Source organism: Mixophyes fleayi, chromosome 2 (assembly GCF_038048845.1).
Source record: "Mixophyes fleayi isolate aMixFle1 chromosome 2, aMixFle1.hap1, whole genome shotgun sequence".
NCBI classification, from domain to species: Eukaryota; Metazoa; Chordata; class Amphibia; order Anura; family Limnodynastidae; genus Mixophyes; species Mixophyes fleayi.
In genome coordinates, this window is record NC_134403.1 from 201,544,311 (window position 1) to 201,564,521 (window position 20,211).

A 20,211-nucleotide genomic window follows, 5' to 3' on the forward strand; every position below is an offset into this window, starting at 1 on the left:
TAGCATCCAAATAAATGCTATACAAATAGTACAGAATTCTAAGCATGTAGCTATTTATTAGCCCCAAAAGGTTCAATATGGACATTGCAAAAAATATTTTTTTTTTTTTAAAGTGTCAAGTACATACAGAAGTCATCTTCTTTTAAGATTAACTGAGCAGATGAATCTGCTCTTGTAGTGTATATATCTGAGCATGAGACAAGGTAGACTGTCATGTATAACATTACAAAATGAATATTAGTTTCGCTAAAAATCTTTACACTTTCTTTTGGCTTTGCTCACATATACAAATTATACAGTATGCATTAAATGTTGACAATTTATAAAGAACTGCTGTACATACGCATAACATGTGTCAGTGTATGTATGACAACTTCTGCATTGCCAGCTATTGGTCGCTTCCTCCCAGCGACTACCCTGGTTTTACTCACATAATTTCCCATTTCAAGAACAATGTTTTTCTCTTTTATTGTTTGACTCAATTTACTGTAACAAATCAAAAGAATATATAAAAAAAAGATGTTTACTCACCCTAAAATCGATTTCTCTTACTCCACTGGGGGACACTGCAAGACATTGGGGTATAGTAGGTGGGACTAGGAGTTTAGGCACTTAACTTGTTTGTTCCTCACACTCCTCCCCTACATGCCCCTCCTATCCAGCTCAGACCTGTTTTTTTTTTTTATAAGTGCCTAGGAGATAGGTCACTTCGGTATAGGCTCCTGCCTATACTGTTGTTATAGGTTTTCACTTTTTTCCCCCTCTTTTGGTGCAGCGCAGGGATCGAACCAAGACCCAGAGGAGTAAATCCCAAGGCTCCCCTCAATCTAGCCCCTGCGGAAGAGGCAGCACCCCTCACACAGCTTGCCAGCAAATCTCTCCCTAGATATACGAGCAGCTGCAGAGTCATTAGCTTATGCATATGCTGATAAGGAGGCAGACAAAGCAGCTGTATTGCAGGTCGGCCAGGGAGTGAAGTTATTACAGCCTCTCCTCCCGTCCCGACATATTTACTGGCATTGTCCCCCCAGACAACCAAGCACAGAATGAAAATCATCACTTCATCTATGGCGGACAGTAAGAATTTAGTAGGTCAGGTCAGTGTATAACTCTGCCCAGCAGGTGGCGCTGCAACTTGGGTTTTTTTTCCACACACAGACGCCACTTAGCATTTATATATTCGATATATATATTTATTAAATTCTTTCTTGTCCCGCGACACTTTTCTTACATTGCAATGTGTCTGAACAGGGAGAAGATGTATAGATATATCTCTTTCTACACACACACATATACATACAAACATATGTTATATATACACATTACATAATTATAGACGATACAAGAGATTTGTTCTGTAACTCCTTTTTTCCTAGCATTGCTTTGTGTCAAAGGAGGAAACTTTCAAGGGTAAAAGACCCACTGGTATGTTGCTACTGCATTATCCATCTGCCAAGAGCATGAGGTACAGATTTATTCTGTTACACTTTTCGTAGCATTGCATTATGCCTAAAAAGGGGACTTCCAGGGGTAAGAGACCTCCTAGTACGTCTGTGCGGTATTAGACATGTGATAAATGTAATTTTTATATTATCTTTTGGACAGCATAACCCAGATGTGCAGTTTATGACGCTAAGGTCTGCGAATGATGTGCTCCGGTCAGGCTTCAGCAGCTGGATAAGCCGGTCTGGCCTAAATCACTGGCAGCATCATTGGCCGTAACTCACTAAGGTGATGTCAGAGTCCGCAAAGGTACGTGAACTTCCGTTTTCTAACACCTTCACACACACTCAGGCTGCACAGTTCATTTTAGTGCCAAGCACATCTTTCCGTACGGAAGCCAATATGCCATGATCCCAGTCTGAGTCCACACAGACAGAGACTGGGTTGCTAACCATCTCACAGAGGTAAGCATGGGAAATCGCTAGTGGGATCTTGTTTCTACAGAAGATTCCACATCCATTCACAGGGTGGATAATTTCATCCTAAGCATCAAACACACTTTAGGTTCTGCGGAACTTCAGCTGGTGATCACATCCGCACTTGCCCTATTTAAAAAATCCTCCCCTCATAGAAAAAAAACCTGAGGTCTGAGCTGGATAGGAGGGGCATAGTAGGGGAGGAGTGTGAGGAACAAACAAGTTGATAAGTGCCTAAACTCCTAGTCCCACCTACTATACCCAAATGTCTCGCAGTGTCTCCCAATGGTACGAATGAGAAATACTACATTCTTCATCATGCTCTGGGGATAGATATAGACCTGGTACGACCATGCTTTGCATACTCACTTTCTTCAGGTTTTACTGTCTGCCGGGATAAGATCTTAGCAAGCACTGGGCTTTTCCATGCTCCACTGCACGTGATGTTATCAACCAACAATTGCACATTGCTATTTCCAAATTCCAGCAGTATTTCATGGGAATCCTGAAAATAAAAATAAAAAAGGGATTGCATCAATTGAAATGTTTTACAACCCACAAAGGATGTTTGCATTAGGATTGACAGGTCATTGCTGAAGGTTACGCTTGCTTAGAAAGTTCCCAAGTATATATGCAGAGCACTATAACTACAAAAAACCTAATCTGTCACATACAGACAGTTAAAGCCTATATAGAACAGTGCAACTTCTGATATTGTAATGACATTTCCTGACATACAAGAGCCAAAGGAAACAAGTTCTGTCCAAGTAAGCCTACAGGAGATTGATGAGGGTCAGGCACATAAACATATAAGAGTTAGCAAGTGGACTCTGGTGCTCAAGTGACCAACAGGGAAAACAGAATGCAGACCTTGTATGTTTGGTTACTTATATGTATGGTTTTAACAAAAGAGTAAATATGAAAATCTACCTACTGTCTTGAGTTTTTAGTATATTTTTAAGTTGTTTTTCTTTTCTAATTCCTATAAACAAATGGTTTCTAAACTTCAGCCTTCAGGGATACACAGTGCACGTTGTACAGATCGGCTATGAAAAAAATTAGACTAAGTTAAAAAGTAACAAGTACTACTTACGTCAATTGCGATTCTGTGAAAACTTATGGAAATGTACAGTAAGCGGGACCTGAAGACCAAAGATTGGAAACTCTTCAACAGTATTGGCAACAATACAGTGTCCTACTTGCAACTACAAGGCACCTCACGAAGTGTACAGAAGGTATTAAAGGGGATATATACTCCCTAAGCAGCACCCATGTCGTGATCGGGTGAGATCTAACATCATTACTATTCTTGTGGGAGCATCTGGATTTTATCATACTATAGTCATTTCCCAAACATCTAAGCTTGTTAATATTTTCAAAGAAACAAAGTGATTTTAAAAGAATGAGAGGTAATCCTTAAGGACATATAGGTGAGCTGGCCACTCACCTCGACCAGGCAATGCTTTATTATCATTTACACTGAGTATGTCGCATTCATGAGACTTTCGTAAATATCACCTTGAGATATCTTTCTTTGATCCACACTAGATATATGTCAAGAGACTGTTTTTTTGGGTTTTTTTTTGCTGAATCGACATGATTGCAATACTGTATATGTTCTGACGCATTTACTACTTTCCTGTATTGTGTTTAATTTGGGATATTTTCTTTGACATTGATTTTTTGTGTGACCAATGTTATGAGGATAATAAATATCAGTTTGTTTTATATGAATTTATTAGAATTCCACCGTATTTATTTGTTGGATTAACTATAAACCTCCCAATTCCTTTTTTCTGCCCTACGGTGCCCCCACCATATGTTTTTGGGTTGTTTTGTGGTCACGACTCCTCTGTTTGTAGCCAAACCCATAAAAAGACATGCAGATAATGACACTGGTCTGCAGCCAAGTGATCAATCACAGAACACTGTAGTTCGTGTAACCCAGCTATAACAAATAACCAGCTTGATACATGCAACTATAGGTCAAGAGGGGGTGATCTCTTCTGCAAATTAACTCTCAGCTATGACATTTTGCCCATATTATGATGTACTTTGACAAGGCAGCATTCGGCCACAAAACTATTATTTTTCTCCATCAGGAAAGCAGATTATGTGACCTTCGGCATTCATATCCACTCATTTACCTTGACGTCCTCTCATTCTATTACTCTAATCCATTTATCAGCATGACTGGGGCTCTAGTACAAAGATGTATTACAAGAACTTATACTTTCATACGCAGAAGAGCACTTATTGCACACTAAATGCAATATTCCATTCAGTTTTTCAATTTTAAAAACAGAACCAATTAAAACTGACTGTAGTTTAAGACACTGCAAAAAATAAAAATGCATGCGAGTGCCTTGGAATTTTTGCCTATACTGAATTGCAACTTGCTTAGCCATACCCTATTGTGGCAGGTTTGCCACAAAACAGTCGCTCAACACTTAAGATGAAAAGGTTTCCAAAGCATTCAGTTTTATTTGATAATAGGATCAGTGCCAGCAAGTGTTAAGGAGAATAATAATTAACTCACCATGATTGATTTTTTAAATCGCAACCCAAAATCACATGAAAGATCATCTTCAGTCATTGAAAGTACAACTTCAAAGCAACTCCTAAATAAAAACAAAAAAAAAGTACATTAAAAGGACAATTAAATGCAAAATACATAAACACACCGATAGTTTTACAATCATCACCCATATATCCTTGCTTCACGCCATCTTAAATACTGCAGAAAGACTCATCTTCCTCTCTTGCCGCTCCACATCTGCAGCATCACTTTGCAATTCCCTACACTGCCTCTCTGTATCCTCAAGCACCAAATTACTCACCCTTACCTATAAAGCTCTCAACAAAATGGCCTGAACATCTGAAAGCTTATCACAAAATACTCTGCCCTCATCTATGGTAACTACCTCTCAATTCAGCCTAAATGTATTCATTCATGTGCCTCCACCCGCCTATGGAATTCCTTACCATGCCCAATCGAACTCTCCAACAGTCTTTAAATGCTCTCTGAAAACCCATTTCTCTATTAGAGTTTACTTAACACACACATATACTATCCACATTAATACACCCTCACAACCGCCCCAATCTCTACTCTAAGCCACATTCTTTCCTCTTATATCACTTTCTTCCAATTAAGATGGCACGCACTCGTGAGCAGGACCCTCCATACACTTTGTTTTCCTACATGCATTTATTTTGTCTACCTGGTTTGCCCCTCTTGAGAATTATAATATGTATTTCCCCACTGTCCAATGTTGCTATGCACTGTGGCTCAAACACACATATGTATACATATTTTTTTTTAAAGGAGCTTGCCAGACCACCAGAGGATATTTTAGTCAAAGCTTTGAAATCATGAGGAAACCCATTCTTCCCCCTCTTCAGTTGTACACACACACACACACACACACACATCACTTCCGGTCATTGAGAAACACAATGGCCAGTTAGTTTGCATCTGAAATTGCTGAAAACAGCATTGCTTTGACTGCACAAAACAGCAAATGTTAACAACTCAAGTTCTGTTAAGGAGTTGGAAATGTCAAATATATTTTTAAATGCTATAGAACATCTTTCTTTATTGGATCAACTTGTATTATGTTTAACCGTCTGAAACTCTCAATGTCTAAGACACATGCAAAACATGCAAAAATATTGGCACACTTACAGAACAAGTTTTTTAAGAAGTAGCAAAACCTCCTCGCACTCAGTGGTAAGATAAGGCCGAGCAGTTGCAAAGCTTCGCAAAGAAGTTCCATATACATCTGTGTACAGTGTAAGGTTTTCAGATACTGTATGATCTTCAGTGTGCTGCAGTAACACCTAAAGGAAGAAATAATACCCTTATAAATGAAAAACTAGGAAACATAAAAAAAAATGTCAATTGAAAGAGCAATAATAGTAATAGGACCTTTGTAATACAATGTATACTGCCTACCAACAATACAATTATCACTTCCATTTCACCGGGGTACTTCTCTGATCTTTAACCAAAAAGTGTAGTATAGAGATGTTACTGTTATCACTGACATTTGAGGATCAAATTATCTCTGGTGGAATCCAAAGATACTCAGCAGTTTTTTTGGAAACACCCAAACTTTCATTTAGACCTAAAACATCTGGGCAGTTTTTAACTGCATTTGCAAGGTGCTCAATTAAAAAAACAAACACACAGATGTGAACACTGTTACATACCACAACATATATTGAGAACATTACAGGGACAATCCAAGAACTTCTAGAATGGCTTCTGTTATGTAAAAACACAAAATGAAAATGTGCAAAATAAAAGTTCTAAAATCTATTAAGGTGTGGCCACATCAAACATTAAGCAGAACATAAAAAAAAAATAGGTACTATATAGAAGAAATGTATGCTCACTCAGAAGCTGATGCCACAACAAATTAAATGTATATTGGCATCATTAAGAGGTACACGATTCCCATCAACATCAATTACATGGCCCTTTTGCCAAGACAGTGCCATTAAAATATATATTGGAGAGTAAGAGAAAATTTGGTGTATAATTTTCAGGGTGTAGTGAGTGCCGTGCCATCTTCGGGATAACCAATGAGCTAAATTTAGTCTCAGGAGTGTGTGCAATTTTTTATCTGCCATAGTATGGTTCAACATATACTAGTTTGGGGGCTAAAAGATTAAAAAAATTAGGATCGACAGCCCTTCCGGTGTTTGACTTGGTAGCCTCTCCATTTTCTGTACTGCAATTGTGTCAAGGACCTATTTTCAATGATATGCTTGGCAAGCATTGTCAAGGAGTCAGAGATAACCTTTTACTGACATTTTTATTAAAAATAAAACAACAAAATAAAACAACAACATGTAGTTCCCTAGGGGTGTGAAGGGATTAGTAGACGTCCCAAACAAACCTTGTGGCTCGTCTCAGTTAGAAGTATTCTGATCATTTAATAGTTTAATTTTATAAAACTCTGGGCAGCACGGTGGCTTAGTGATTAGCACGACTGCCTCACAGCACTGGGGTCATGAGTTTGATTGCTGACCATGGCCTTATTTGTGTGGAGTTTGTATGTTCCCCCCGTGTGGTAGGTTAATTGGCTGCAATTAAATTGCACTTAGTCTCTCTCGGTCTGTGTGTGTGTATATGTGAAGGGATTTAGATTGTAAGCTCAAATGGGGCAGGGAATGATGTGAATGAGTTCTCAATTAGTGGCGCTAAATAAATAGACGATGACGATAAACACTATTTATGCATTTTGTTTTATATTGAAAGACTAACCATTGTGTTTATAAGCAAATTCATAAAATTTTCATACTCCACCTTAGGTGTGTGGATGGCATATAACACTATTTACTTCCCTGATCTGGTGAAGTAGATACCATGCAGGATAATTTGACAACCTATCCTATAGTTTAGTTTTTTTGGTCGACATGTTTCTTCATAACATATAAGACCATCAACAAAATTGCACCGACATACATTTCCTCACTTGTCTCAAAATATCTCCCTACTCGACACCTCCGTTCTGCACAAGATCTACGTCTCTCTTCCACTCTCATCACATCCTGCTATTCTCGGTTACAGGATTTTTGTGGAATTCCCTCCCTCGCACAGTAAGACTTTCCTCTAGTCTTCAAGCGTTCACTAAAAACCCACCTCTTCAGACAAGGTTATGATATTCCTCAACCACCATCTTAATTCCCTAGATTACCCTATTACCAATCCTCTACACAGCTAACGCAAGACAACAAACCTCTGACCAACATTGCCACACACACAGCCCACTCAATACTTTTACCTTTGCATTCTAGCTGGTCCATTGTGCAATATGATGTTGCACATGCCCTTGTGTTTCAAACTCCCATTGTCCTTTAGATTGTAAGCTTGCGAGCAGGGTTCTCTTACCTCTCTGTCTGCATTACCCAGTATTGTCTTATTAATGTTTGTTCCCAATTGTAAAGCGCTACGGAATCTGCTGGCGCTATATAAATGAATGTTGATAATGGTGATCTTAGAAGCTAGATTGATAAACATATAAAAGCAGTCCAAACAGAGGCATAAATGTCTGGCATTAAAAAAACAAACAGGAAAACATTATTCTAACCCAAACTTGACTGCCACCCTGTTTGATTTATTAGCCAATAGGCTACAGACTATTTCAAGGGGCCTATGGGACACCACAAGGGAATCAAACGTTTTCTAAAATGATAATAGTCCAGCCAAGTGCAGGGAGGAATACCGTAGGAATTTTAGCAAGTAATAGTTATTAGCCATAATATAAATCAATGAGTAATTTTTATATGGATGGGAATACAATGTGTAGACCCAGAAGAGGACTAAGAAAGGAGAATTAAACATTAAAAATCACCACTTCAACAGTAAATAGATATAGAATAAATTGGTCAACAGTAAGAACATACAGTGGAAACAATGCCAATGGATTATCATTTGGAGCATATTGGCATATCTCTGTCATACAAAGTCACCACTAATTTAATATAATGACCCAATGGATAAAGTAAACAATAGGATTTTAATTAAGAAATAAAGCTATGTCCTTTTAGTTAATTAGTCCAGAAACCATTTACACCCTTGCAGTTTTTCCTAATAATTCTCCATTTATTTCAAAACAAAATATTGAGATAAGAAAATATTTTGGTATCTACATATTTCATTTCCTTATTAAAACTCAAAAAGTTGAAATATTCACTAAGTAGTAGCTTATTCCACTCCTTAAATAGGTTTGGACACATTTAGTGACACCTTTTAGAAGTAGAGATAATTAGATTTCAAGCAGGTGTTTCTTCTTCACTTTGGAACTGAACTCACCTGTGAGTTGTCTGCAATATAATAATCACTCATAAAACAAGCTTGAATAGAGAAAGGGAATCATTTCCTGTTTTGTCACTGTGTGTACTGCAATGAGCATGGAGGAAAGAAAGCCAAACAATTGTCTGAGGTGGTCAGACAGTAGATTGAATCAAGCACAGACGATCTCAAGCCTACAAATCTCCAGAGACCTTGATGATCCAGTTTCCATGATACATAAAGTTATCATAAAATTTAAAGGTCCATGGCACTGTAGCCAACCTTCCTTTATTTGGCAGCAAGAGCAAACTTTATTGAAGATTGCAGTGCATTATTGTTTGAATAGTGGATGAAGCACATCTATCAACTGCCAAGCATATTCAAGTAGACCTTCTGACACAAGAAACAAAGTTTCAACACACACCTTCCATTACCAACCCAATGAAATATAGAAGGCGGCCCCAGTAGTACCCCACTGCAGATAGACATTAGGATTTCCAAGTGGGGTTTGCCAAAACACTAGAAAAGACAAACAAGTGGCAGCGCTGGTTAAATCTGTAAAATTGCAGATTATAAATGGTATAAAATGATAATCAATAAACACGCTTAACAAGCTATTAGATAGCACCGAAGTTCAAATAAAGCACTAATTGCATCAACTGTAAAGACCCGAAAGTCCAATAGCAGCATATGATTTAAGGGAGTATCCAGTAATGAGTCCCAAAGTACAAGAGTACAATGTCACAATCGAGATTTTGATAGAAATAAATACAACAGTATTGAATTATATATGGAGCCCTAGCACTCTTCAGTGCAAGAAAACATCTCCTCTTCAACAGATAAATTGTTGTACCTTACAGGGACTGATGTTTAATTCCTGGTTTCCTTTTCCAAGTCTTCCATGTGGTCTTTTTATAAATAAATATAGCTGTATATTTGTTGTGCCAAAAATTCAAAGTTCCCAGTCTTTTCTTATACCTCTATGAAAAAACGTGTATACACAAAAAAAAAAAAAAAAAGGGAGAATGAAGCGCATCTATGCTCGCCAGCATCTTCCTTAGGGAGAAACACGTTGGGTAGACGCTGGCGAGCATAAAGATAGGTACCTTGGCACCCATTACTGGATACTCCCTTGAATCATATGCTGCTATTATTGGACTTTGGAGTCTTTACAGCTGATACAATTAGTGCTTTATTTGTACTTCGGTGCTATGTAATATAGCTCGCTAAGCGTGTTTATTGATTATCTATTATTTTATACAATTTATAATAAATTTGATATTTTACAGATTTACCAGCGCTGCCATTTGTTGTTTTGTCTTTTCTACTATTTTGTGTGTAGCAATCCACAGTACTTGCTATATGTGGAGGGCTGCAGGTTTATCTCTAAATTACTTTAGATTAGAATTTAGATACATTATTTTCTAAATAGCGCCTGGTGTGTTTTTTCCTATATTTTTGCCAAAACACACCTGAAAAAGTCAAATTTCTCCTGTGGACAGATGAGATCAAATTAGAACTTTTTGGCAAAGCACATCATCCCTGTTTATAGAAAGCAAAATGAAGCTTTCAAAGAAAAGAACACTGCCCTACAGCCAAACATGGAGATTCAGGATGTTTTTGGGGTTTCTCTGCTGCATCTGGAACGGAGTTCCTTGAACATGTGCATGGCATCATGAAATCAGAAGATCACCAGGCCATTTTAAAGCATAATTTTGAACTCTGTCAGAAAGACAAGTAGTTGGACTGTTCTAAAGAGGCCAGCAACGAGCCCCATAGAACACCTGTGGAGAGATGAGAATCTAGCAGTTACAAGAAGGCAAGCCTCAAATCTTGGCGAACTGGAGCAGTTTAGACAATAAGAGTAAACCAAACTACTGGTAGACAGGTGCAGGAAGCTCATCCATGGCAGTTGATTACAGTTATTTTGACCAAAGAATGTGCTACCAAATATTAAGTCTAGGGTGACAGTAATTTTGTCAATGCCACTTATTTTAATTTTCTGATTTAAGAGGTTATATGGTATTAAATTAAGAATAAAAAAAAAGGTTCTGTAATATTAACAAAAAGAATTGTGGAGACCAAATTATGTTGAACTTGTGTTTAGAAAATTGGGAGGTTTTTTTTGGGAAAAAATGCAAGGGTGACAATATTTTCGGCCACAGCTCTAGTACACAAGATCATTGCGATGGAAATACTATGGGGCAGATGTTAAAGAAAAATGGGTCACCTGAATCGAAATTACATATCATCACCATTTATTTATATAGCGCCACTGATTCCGCAGCGCTGTACAGAGAACTCATTCACATCAGTCCCTACCCTAGTGGAGCTTACAGTCTAAATTCTCTAACACACAGAGAGAGAGAGAGAGACTAGGGTAAATTTTGATAGTATCCAATTAACCTACCAGTATGTTATTCCTTATTTTTTTGTTGGAGAAGACTTAAACATCTTTCCGATACGAGTCAAAAGTTTACATAACTTAATATTTCCTCCACATAATAGTGTATCCTTACAGAAAAGTTGAAGCACAAGTTACTCAGTGTTGGGGCAAGGGGAACAGGTCAACACATGATGACACAAGGATAACCAATATCCGCATCCTTGCCATTAACATGTCGCTGTATAAACAGTGACTTACCAGCGTGCTAAACATTCAGCGGCAAAAGCGCATTAATAGGGAGAACATAACTTATCCTAACTTACAATCAACTGCTGTGAAATATTTTGAGAGCAGAACCTCAGCAAAAGATCAAGCCATCATCAATGTAGTAAAGGTTTAATAGTAATGGCAAGAAGCTCTTAGAAATACAAAGTTATGGCACCAGTATGTTTCCGAAGCCTCCTGGGAGAAAAACCCAACAATGACGGGATCTCTCTATCCACTTTGTGGTAGAGGTGTTGTTAGGAAGCAGATAGTGCCGTTAGGGGTGCTACATGAATCTCTACATATTCCAATACAGAAGAGGCATTCTATTGCAGTCTTCAGAATATAAGTTCTCTTATGTAAATCGACAGTGACTAATTCCCCACGACTGTAGAGTGCAAATAATCTGGCAGAGGCTTAATTACTTTTGGATAGTAGTGGGATGCAAGATTGATGAAGATCTGTACCCCATAGTCATTAAATATTGCATCTGGATTTGTAGCCACCTATAAGTTGCACCTCTCTTGGCTGGAAAATGTAACTTGGGAATCACCAGTCTTGTTTTTCCCTGGTTATTTAGCCTTTTGTACGCACTACAGGGTTTTCAGCCGCTTAGCATGCCAATGACACGATAAACGACTGTTCGGCCAGATATCACATTAGTGTGCATGCTTCAATGATTAACGATTATCATTCCAAAGCACTTTTTATCATTTCATTTGATTTAGAACAATATTTTTATCCCAGTTTAAACAATTTTCATTCCAATTCGCAGTGTGTATGCACTCATGACCGGCAGTGTCCATAGTTTTCTATGGAGTGTAGAGTTACAATCTTTTTAGCCGATGGGTATGACCGATGAAGAGTATAGATCTGAAAGTAAATCTTGTAAAACGTGTATAGTGTGTAAACATGGATCTGAATGCTGCTTGGGAATTATTTTTTCTGTCGTTGGTAAAATCGTTAAGGATGTCACACTGGGAGAAATTTTCTGTAGTGTGTACCCAGCCTTAGAGCACATCCATGCGGTCTTTTACGGACAAAACCTGCCCTGGAGACTAACATCTTTACTTGGCCAACTCAGGTAAGAACAGAGAAGACAGAAGAAAGAAGATACAAAGAACTACATAGAAGTGAATATAATATTTTCTAAGAGTATTTAGAGTATGTGTTATTTTAAATATATTTAGTTTTAGGATTAAAATATGGCTTTTTTTAGTTGCTGACTATTTAAAAAAAAAAAAAAAAAACATCAAAAGCATAATATAAAATAATAGAGATACAGATAGAGATATATATCTGTCTCACTTTATAGAATGTTTATCATTTCTAGTGTAGAATACACCAAAATCAAACAGGTCACAGTATCCTACAAGATCAGCACACTTATCTGAAATACTATGTGGCTGTAGACATTTTTATGACCTGATTGGTTACAGGTTGTTCTACCCACGCCTACTTCAGAAATGGGTACACACACGATAAAGAATGCTAACAAAAAGGTGTTAGGACCATTGTCAAATACATTGTATGCTCTAGTGATTTATATAGGCTTTGATGGAAAAGGGGGTATGACAAGACAGCTCAGGAAATACATTACATTGAGGGAAAAGAACAAAACAAAAATGTAAACAAATGATTTAGATTTAGTCTTGAATATACAAAATATACTAATCCAAAATATTCCTCCAAAAGACTACAGAAAATAAATAATTCTACCATACAACCGAATATGAACAATATTTAAAGATTAGCAATAGAAAAACAATTCTCAACATAATCCCCTTCAAGGTAAATATAATATAAAAGTTGAAAAGAATTCCAGCGCTATTGTGCGACCCATATTATATCTAAAATAGAAAAGAAAACACCAAACAAAAATTGTAATACTTATATTAATCTCGTATAATTAGTAGATTTATATTGACGTGGTTCTTCCTAATGGAATGCTAACGAGTCACGTTGTATATATAAAAAAACACAACAAAACATATATAGTGTAATATGTTCAAATACAGATGAGTAACATTCCAAACACTAATGCGGTTTGTGAAATTTATGATAAATCTTTAAATAGTTTTTCAGTATGTATAATTTCTTGTGATATGCCCATACCCAATCGATTCTTGAATGATAGCAAAACCAGTATCTTTCTCAAAACCCTCCAAATTATTCACTTGTAGTTGAATTACATCAATACATAGACCTGTACCATATAATCATACCAGTGCTCCTTTCAGTTAGATTCCTACCGGAATGACTTTGACCATTAGCCTCAAAGGTTTCTTTATCTTTGCATCCAAACTTCCAGAGATATACTCTGTATTGGTATCCAAAAATGGAAAATAGGAGAGGACTAGCGTAATATTGCCTAAATATCCAAATTAATAATATCATTCATAAAAACACAAAATAAAATGACAAAATATCTAAACAAAAAATAAAGGTGCTCCTAACGGAAGTAGAAGTTAAATGAGCATTTTTATTGTTATAGATGAAGTTAATATCCCGGGATAATATGGTACAGGTATATCACAAGAAATTATACACATACTGAAAAACTATTATATAAAGATTTATCAAAAATTTCACAAACAGCATTGGTGTTTGGAATGTTACTCATCTGTATTTGAACATATTATATATTGTGTTTGAACACTATGTTTTATTTGTGTTTTTCTATATACAACATGGCTGGTCAACATTCCATGTGGAAGAACCATGTGATATAAATCTACAAAATTCTACAAGATTAATATAAGCATTCCAATTTTTGTTTGTTGTTTTTTTTTCTATTTTAGCTACAATATGGGTTGCACAATAGCGCTAAAATTCTTTTAAACTTTTATATTATATTTATCTAGTATTAGAGCTGTGTACACTAATTTCAAAGATATTTGGCTGCATGTTTTTTTTTGCAGCGCTGATAGTGGATACTTTATAATTATTTCATAATCCACTTCAAGGACAGAAAAAGATTATGGTGCATTCTCAGACATTCAACCTTGCAATAAGTAATGTGAAATTTCTGTTATACGCACCACATACATGGCATTATTTAACTGCAGTACCAAAAAAAAGACATGACTTCAAAACAAAGAGCATGTCACAATGTCCACTACAAATAATGTGTATTCAGCCTAATTTTTAGTAGGTTCCAATCATACAAGTCACAGTGAATTACTATCCAATTTGTAATTGATTTTTACATAAGAACAAACTTGTAAATATACAATAAAACACCCATTTAATAATTTCTGCCTCACAGCACTGGGGTCATGAGTTGAATTCCCGACCATGGCCTTATCTGTATGGAGTTTGTATGTTCTCCCCGTGTTTTCATGGGTTTCTTCCAGGTGTTCCGGTTTCCTCCCACACTCAAAACTTTTTGGTAGATTAATTGGCTGCTGACAAAATTCTCCTTGGGAGTATGTGTGTGTTCATCTGTGTATGTTAGGAGGGTACTTTAGACCTAGATTTAAAGCTTCAATGGTGTAGGGACTAATGTGAATGACATTCTCTGAACAGTGCTGCGGATTGGTGGTGCAATAAATAGTCCTGATGATCCATAGATCTCCACATACCTAGAACAGCCACCAAATGGATAAATTGCCACAAGAAAGAAAATATGCAATGTACAATATGAAATAGTTAAAACTTGCTGTACATGTACAATCTATGACTGCTTTATTCAAAGTATCTGAAGAATATAACATTTCAAAACGCATATCAGAAATTAAGATTTAAGGAAAGTTGACCTAGGATAGAATTATATGGCACTGGAAAACAGGTTTGCATATAATATCAAACATGCTATGTTATTAAAGAAACATACAAATCATGACAACCTGGACTTGGTATTTGTCCAATCCTGGCACAAGCAAAGCAAATATCAAAACAGCTTTCCTGCATTACGGTAACAGACCACAAGGAAGATCAAAGGTTAGTCCTGCTACAAGCCTGTAATCTGATTGACAGGAACATTTCACAGATTCAGCTGGGTTATAACCACTTTACAACCAAGGACTGGCTCCAATAAACAAGATCAACTATTATTTTGCATCTCAAAACTGAAGATCAAAGTTAATACTAGATCCTGGTGATGATGGAGAAAAAAAATAGAGAGAATGAGCTGCTGCTGCTACCCCCAAAGGAAACCTTAGTAATGAGGACAGGGACATTCAAACGCAAACAGAGAGTGTCAGAGCTCTGCCTCCCCGTTACCATCACCAATATAGTAACAGAAGACTGTTCTGCTATTCACTTCCCATACAATACGTACACATTGGAGGTTAATGCTCCTAACTACAGTTTATCTCCACCTGCTACAGCACTTTACAATCACAGTATTTATCATCATCGTGGGCTGCATTGACCCATTCCTGCACTACCAAATGAAGTGTAACACTAGGTCCCTGTATGTACTATACTGCTACCAGCCCTATACACTGTAATGCAGTAGTGGGTATAAAGAGTAACCCAATTTCCTCATTTAATGCTCCCCAGCACATCATCGCTGTGCATTGTGGGAGCGACTCTCCGCCATTCCGCCGAGCACGACCCCTCCGCTCGCCCGGCTATGCGGGGCATGAAAGCAGTAGCTGTGACGGGAGATTAGCGGATCGGGTGTGTATGAATTGATCAGAGGACTGGGCTGGCACTGGCCCTCCCACGTAACCCGCCCCCACCACTCACTGTCAAACATCAAAATAAAACGCCACAGTCACACACGATAACAATAACACCCGAAGCATGCCGGCCTCTGCAAGCCTTCTGCGGTCCCGGGGAAGCTGCCCCACTATTTCCTCTTCTCCTCCCCCACTCACCTCGCAGAAGCGTCTGCAGTAAACAGAGGAGGTAAACACGGACACCTCATCCTCCCTCAGCCTTTCCTCCAGCGCCTGCAGCATCTCCAACAGGCGGCGAGGCTCGGGCGGAGAGGGAGCTGGGGGCAACGTGCCCCCGTTTGCCAGTCCCGCTCGGGACTCTCCCTTCCCGTCCGCCATCTTCTCTCGCCTTTGCCGCGCGTAGGCAACACTCTCGCACACTCACTCTCTGCGTCACGTGATTCGGCGTCGGTTGGGCGACGTCATCACCAGGGAGACCTGCGTTGAAACGCCTCTTTTCCTAACGTGATGTTCCGCCCCGAATACTAGAGATCTGCGCATACTAGCAGCCATTTTGTTTGTTGACATACATATTAGTATGCTTGTGATTGGTGCGTAGGAATACTAAACACTGTTATGGGTTTGGTTTTTCCATTTGTCATATGTAATAACATTGGTGCAAATTAATGATTTTGTAAAAAAAAACAAATACAGATTCCCCTTATATTCCCCTTATATTCCCCTTATATTTTTCCTTAAACACACTTAGAGTTGCACAGAAAGTTGGATGCTTCAGATTGCCTAAAACAGGCATGATCATGGGCTAGAAGCCACTTTGGGGCACTGGCTTTCTTGTTGGGGTTGAGTCATACAATTGCCCTTTGGTTTGGGTATACACCTATGCAATCTTACTTCTAATGTTAATTCTGTACCGATTTAATCAATGATTGGAAATCCCAATAAGCATGCCGATTCATGTTTACATATCTATACAATGTCACGGGCACTAGGAGTCTTTACCCAGGGATCACCAGGTGATAGGCTTACCAGAGCAATGTAGATGGTAATAGGGTACTCTGGTAGCTGGGTGATCACGGAACATGAAATGATGACCGATGAGATGCTCAGGAAAGTCTATGACTAGCAACACTGGTAATACTGAGGTAATGATACACAAGGAACTGTATGGACAAGGACACGTGAAGGTAGTCAGTGGTCTGCGATAGCAAGTTGTACCACTGCTATAGTGAGGAGGAATGTCCAACAGAAACAAGGAGGTGATGAGAGTCAGCGGTCTGCGGGTAGCAAGTTGTACCGCTGTCTGAGTGAAGGAATGGAATCCAAGTGGAGGTATCCAGGTAGTCAGTGGTCTGCGGTAGCAAGTTGTACCACTGCTATGTGAGAGGATAATGGAACAGGTGATACCGGAAACAGGGATCAGTGGTCTGACATCAGCAAGTTGTACCACTGCATATATATGTGAGGAGGTGCACGGGGGAAGACTGCAACACAGGATATACACAGGCACCTTATACACGATCCACAGTAATATGCACAATATAGGTATATATATATGTAAATGACTGATCAGGTCTGCAATCTAGAAAGTCTCTTGAAGTAGTCCAGCACAATGATAACACAGTCAATGATGGCAATAGACTCAGCGGATAGCAGACTCCAGAGAGAACCAAACACAGTCCAGCAAGATATGCAATACACAGCACAGTCAATGAGAAGTATGCATACCGTGGTTCAGCAGTAGCAGTCAGATGGGATTGCAGCGGTACCTGAGCGGCTGGAGGCCGACTGGATAGGAAGTCCCTGGATAGGAGAAGCAGCGGTCTAGCAGGTGCAGCGCACAGGTGAGTAGACCGACAGGGACACGAATCCACAGGAGTCAGCAACACGTGGAACTGGACTCATAGGAAACCCAGGAGAATGGAGATGATCCAGCAGAGGGTAGTAGAAGAGATACAAATCCAATGCTGACAGGAGGGTAGAGGCCAGTGGAACACGTGAAGGCGTGGAGAGTGGATCAGCAGGAGATGGACGATAGCGCTGACCACAGCGGCAGGACTCAGCGGCACACGGAGGTAACCAGTAGCAACCACAGGAACCAACAGCGATGGGAAACAGGAGTGCAGCGCAGGGCAGGAGTTGTAGATCACGAAGTGTAGCAGATGGTAATGAAAAGCGGCAGTCTCGAGGAAGACACAGCAAAGATGAGATGAGAGTGTAGTGCACGGAGGCAGCGGATAGTAATCAGCTGGCAGTCACGATGTAGAACACAGGCGAGTTGCAAGCAGGAGACTGTAGTGCACAGAGGCAGCGGATAGTAGTCAGCTGGCAGCCACGATGTTGAACACAGGCGAGTTGCAAGCAGGAGACTGTAGTGCACAGAGGCAGCGGATAGTAGTCAGCTGGCAGCCACGATGTTGAACACAGGCGAGTTGCAAGCAGGAGACTGTAGTGCACGGAGGCAGCGGATAGAAATCAGCAAACAGACTTGATGAGAAGCAGGTGAGTGAGGTAAAAGCTGGAGTGCACGGAGGCAGCGGATAGCAATGAGTAAACAGTTACATAGATATAAAATAACGTTGAAGTGGTGTAGAAGACTGTAGTGCACGGAGGCAGCGGATAGGAATCAGCAAACAGTCATGATGACACAGTTGATGGTAGAAGTGGTATGGAACCACAATAGTAGAAGTGGTTTGGAAACCACAGGAATCAGCAGCACTGAATACACAAGTAATACAGGAACACCTTCAGAGACTCATGAGGAATGAGACTCCAAGATCAGGCAACGTGGTAGTGACCACAGGTGCTTAATATAGGGAGGTTGCCTGATCTGCCAATTAAGTTAAAGGGGTATACACTGAAGTATAGAAAAGGGCTGCGCATGCGCAGACCCTCAGGATGGTGGACGGCCACGGTTCCTAAATGTCCGGGAAGAGGCACTCACGGTCCGGTGAGTGACAGTACCCCCCCTTTTAAAGGTGGGCACAGAACGCCTGGAACCGGGCTTGTCCGGATTTTTGGAGTAAAACTTCTTCAAAAGGGCAGGAGCATTAAGATCTTCAGCTTTGATCCAAGAGCGCTCCTCAGGACCAAAGCCCTTCCAATGAACGAGGAAGTGGAGGACTCCTCGCGAAATTTTTGCATCTAGTACCTCGGTAATCTCAAAATCCTCCTCCTGATGGACTTGAACAGGCTGCGGAGCTGAGGGAGGAGTTGAAAAACGGTTGATAATAAGAGGTTTGAGCAAAGATACATGGAAGGCATTAGAAATCCGAAGACTCTTAGGAAGAAGGAGTTTCACACATACTGGATTGATAACTTGAATGATCCTATATGGACCAATAAAACGAGGGGCGAATTTCATGGATGGAACCTTCAAACGAATATTTTTTGTGGATAACCAGACACGATCTCCAATTTTTAGTGGTGGAATAGCCCGCCTCTTCTTATCAGCGAAAGATTTATATTTGACAGATGTCTTCTTTAAACAGGTTCTGACCTGAGACCAGATATTTTTAAAGGTCTGACAAACAGTCTCCACCGCAGGAACTTGGGTGGGCGGGAGGGCAGGAAATTCCGGAAAAGACGGATGGTGACCGTAAACCACAAAGAATGGAGTTTTGGATGATGACTCATGGTACATGTTGTTATGGGCGAACTCAGCCCAAGGGAGTAACTCTACCCAGTTGTCTTGATTGGCTGATGAAAATATCCTTATAAAAGTCTCAAGATCTTGATTGACACGTTCGGTTTGTCCATTGGATTGTGGATGGTAAGAAGATGAGAGTGCTAATCGTATGCCCAAGGTTTTACAAAGGGCTCGCCAGAATCTGGACACGAATTGTACTCCTCTATCAGACACAATCTCAGATGGACATCCATGGATACGGAAGATCTCTTTAATGAAATGTTCAGCCAGGATAGACGAGGAAGGCAAACCAGACAGAGGGATGAAATGAGCCATCTTCGAAAATCTGTCCACTACCACCCAAATAGTGTTATGGTTCTTACTAGGTGGTAAGTCAGTAACGAAATCCATACTAATATGGGTCCATGGTTTGGACGGAATGGGTAGTGGTCGCAGCAACCCTGCTGGGGTTCTGCGGGAGGATTTGAATTGCGAACATAATTCACAGGAAGCAATGAACTCTTTGACGTCTCTCCTCATTGAAGGCCACCAGTAACTTCGAGAGAGGATCTCAAAAGTCTTGT

The 20,211-nt window shown here is 39.4% G+C and overlaps 1 protein-coding gene across 1 annotated transcript in view; it reads right to left on the bottom strand.

The window, feature by feature from the left end:
• The window catches only part of RLF (RLF zinc finger), a 28,358-nt gene extending 11,932 nt beyond the window's left edge, over positions 1 to 16,426 (bottom strand). The window contains exons 1-4 of the mRNA XM_075195342.1: positions 16,201 to 16,426; positions 5,608 to 5,762; positions 4,459 to 4,540; positions 2,289 to 2,424 (exon numbers count right to left, since the gene is read on the bottom strand). Of these exons, the coding sequence (XP_075051443.1) occupies positions 2,289 to 2,424; positions 4,459 to 4,540; positions 5,608 to 5,762; positions 16,201 to 16,380 (553 nt within the window). The 5' untranslated portion in view covers positions 16,381 to 16,426. The remainder of the gene's footprint in view (positions 1 to 2,288; positions 2,425 to 4,458; positions 4,541 to 5,607; positions 5,763 to 16,200) is intronic.
• Between the last annotated feature and the right edge of the window lie 3,785 nt (positions 16,427 to 20,211).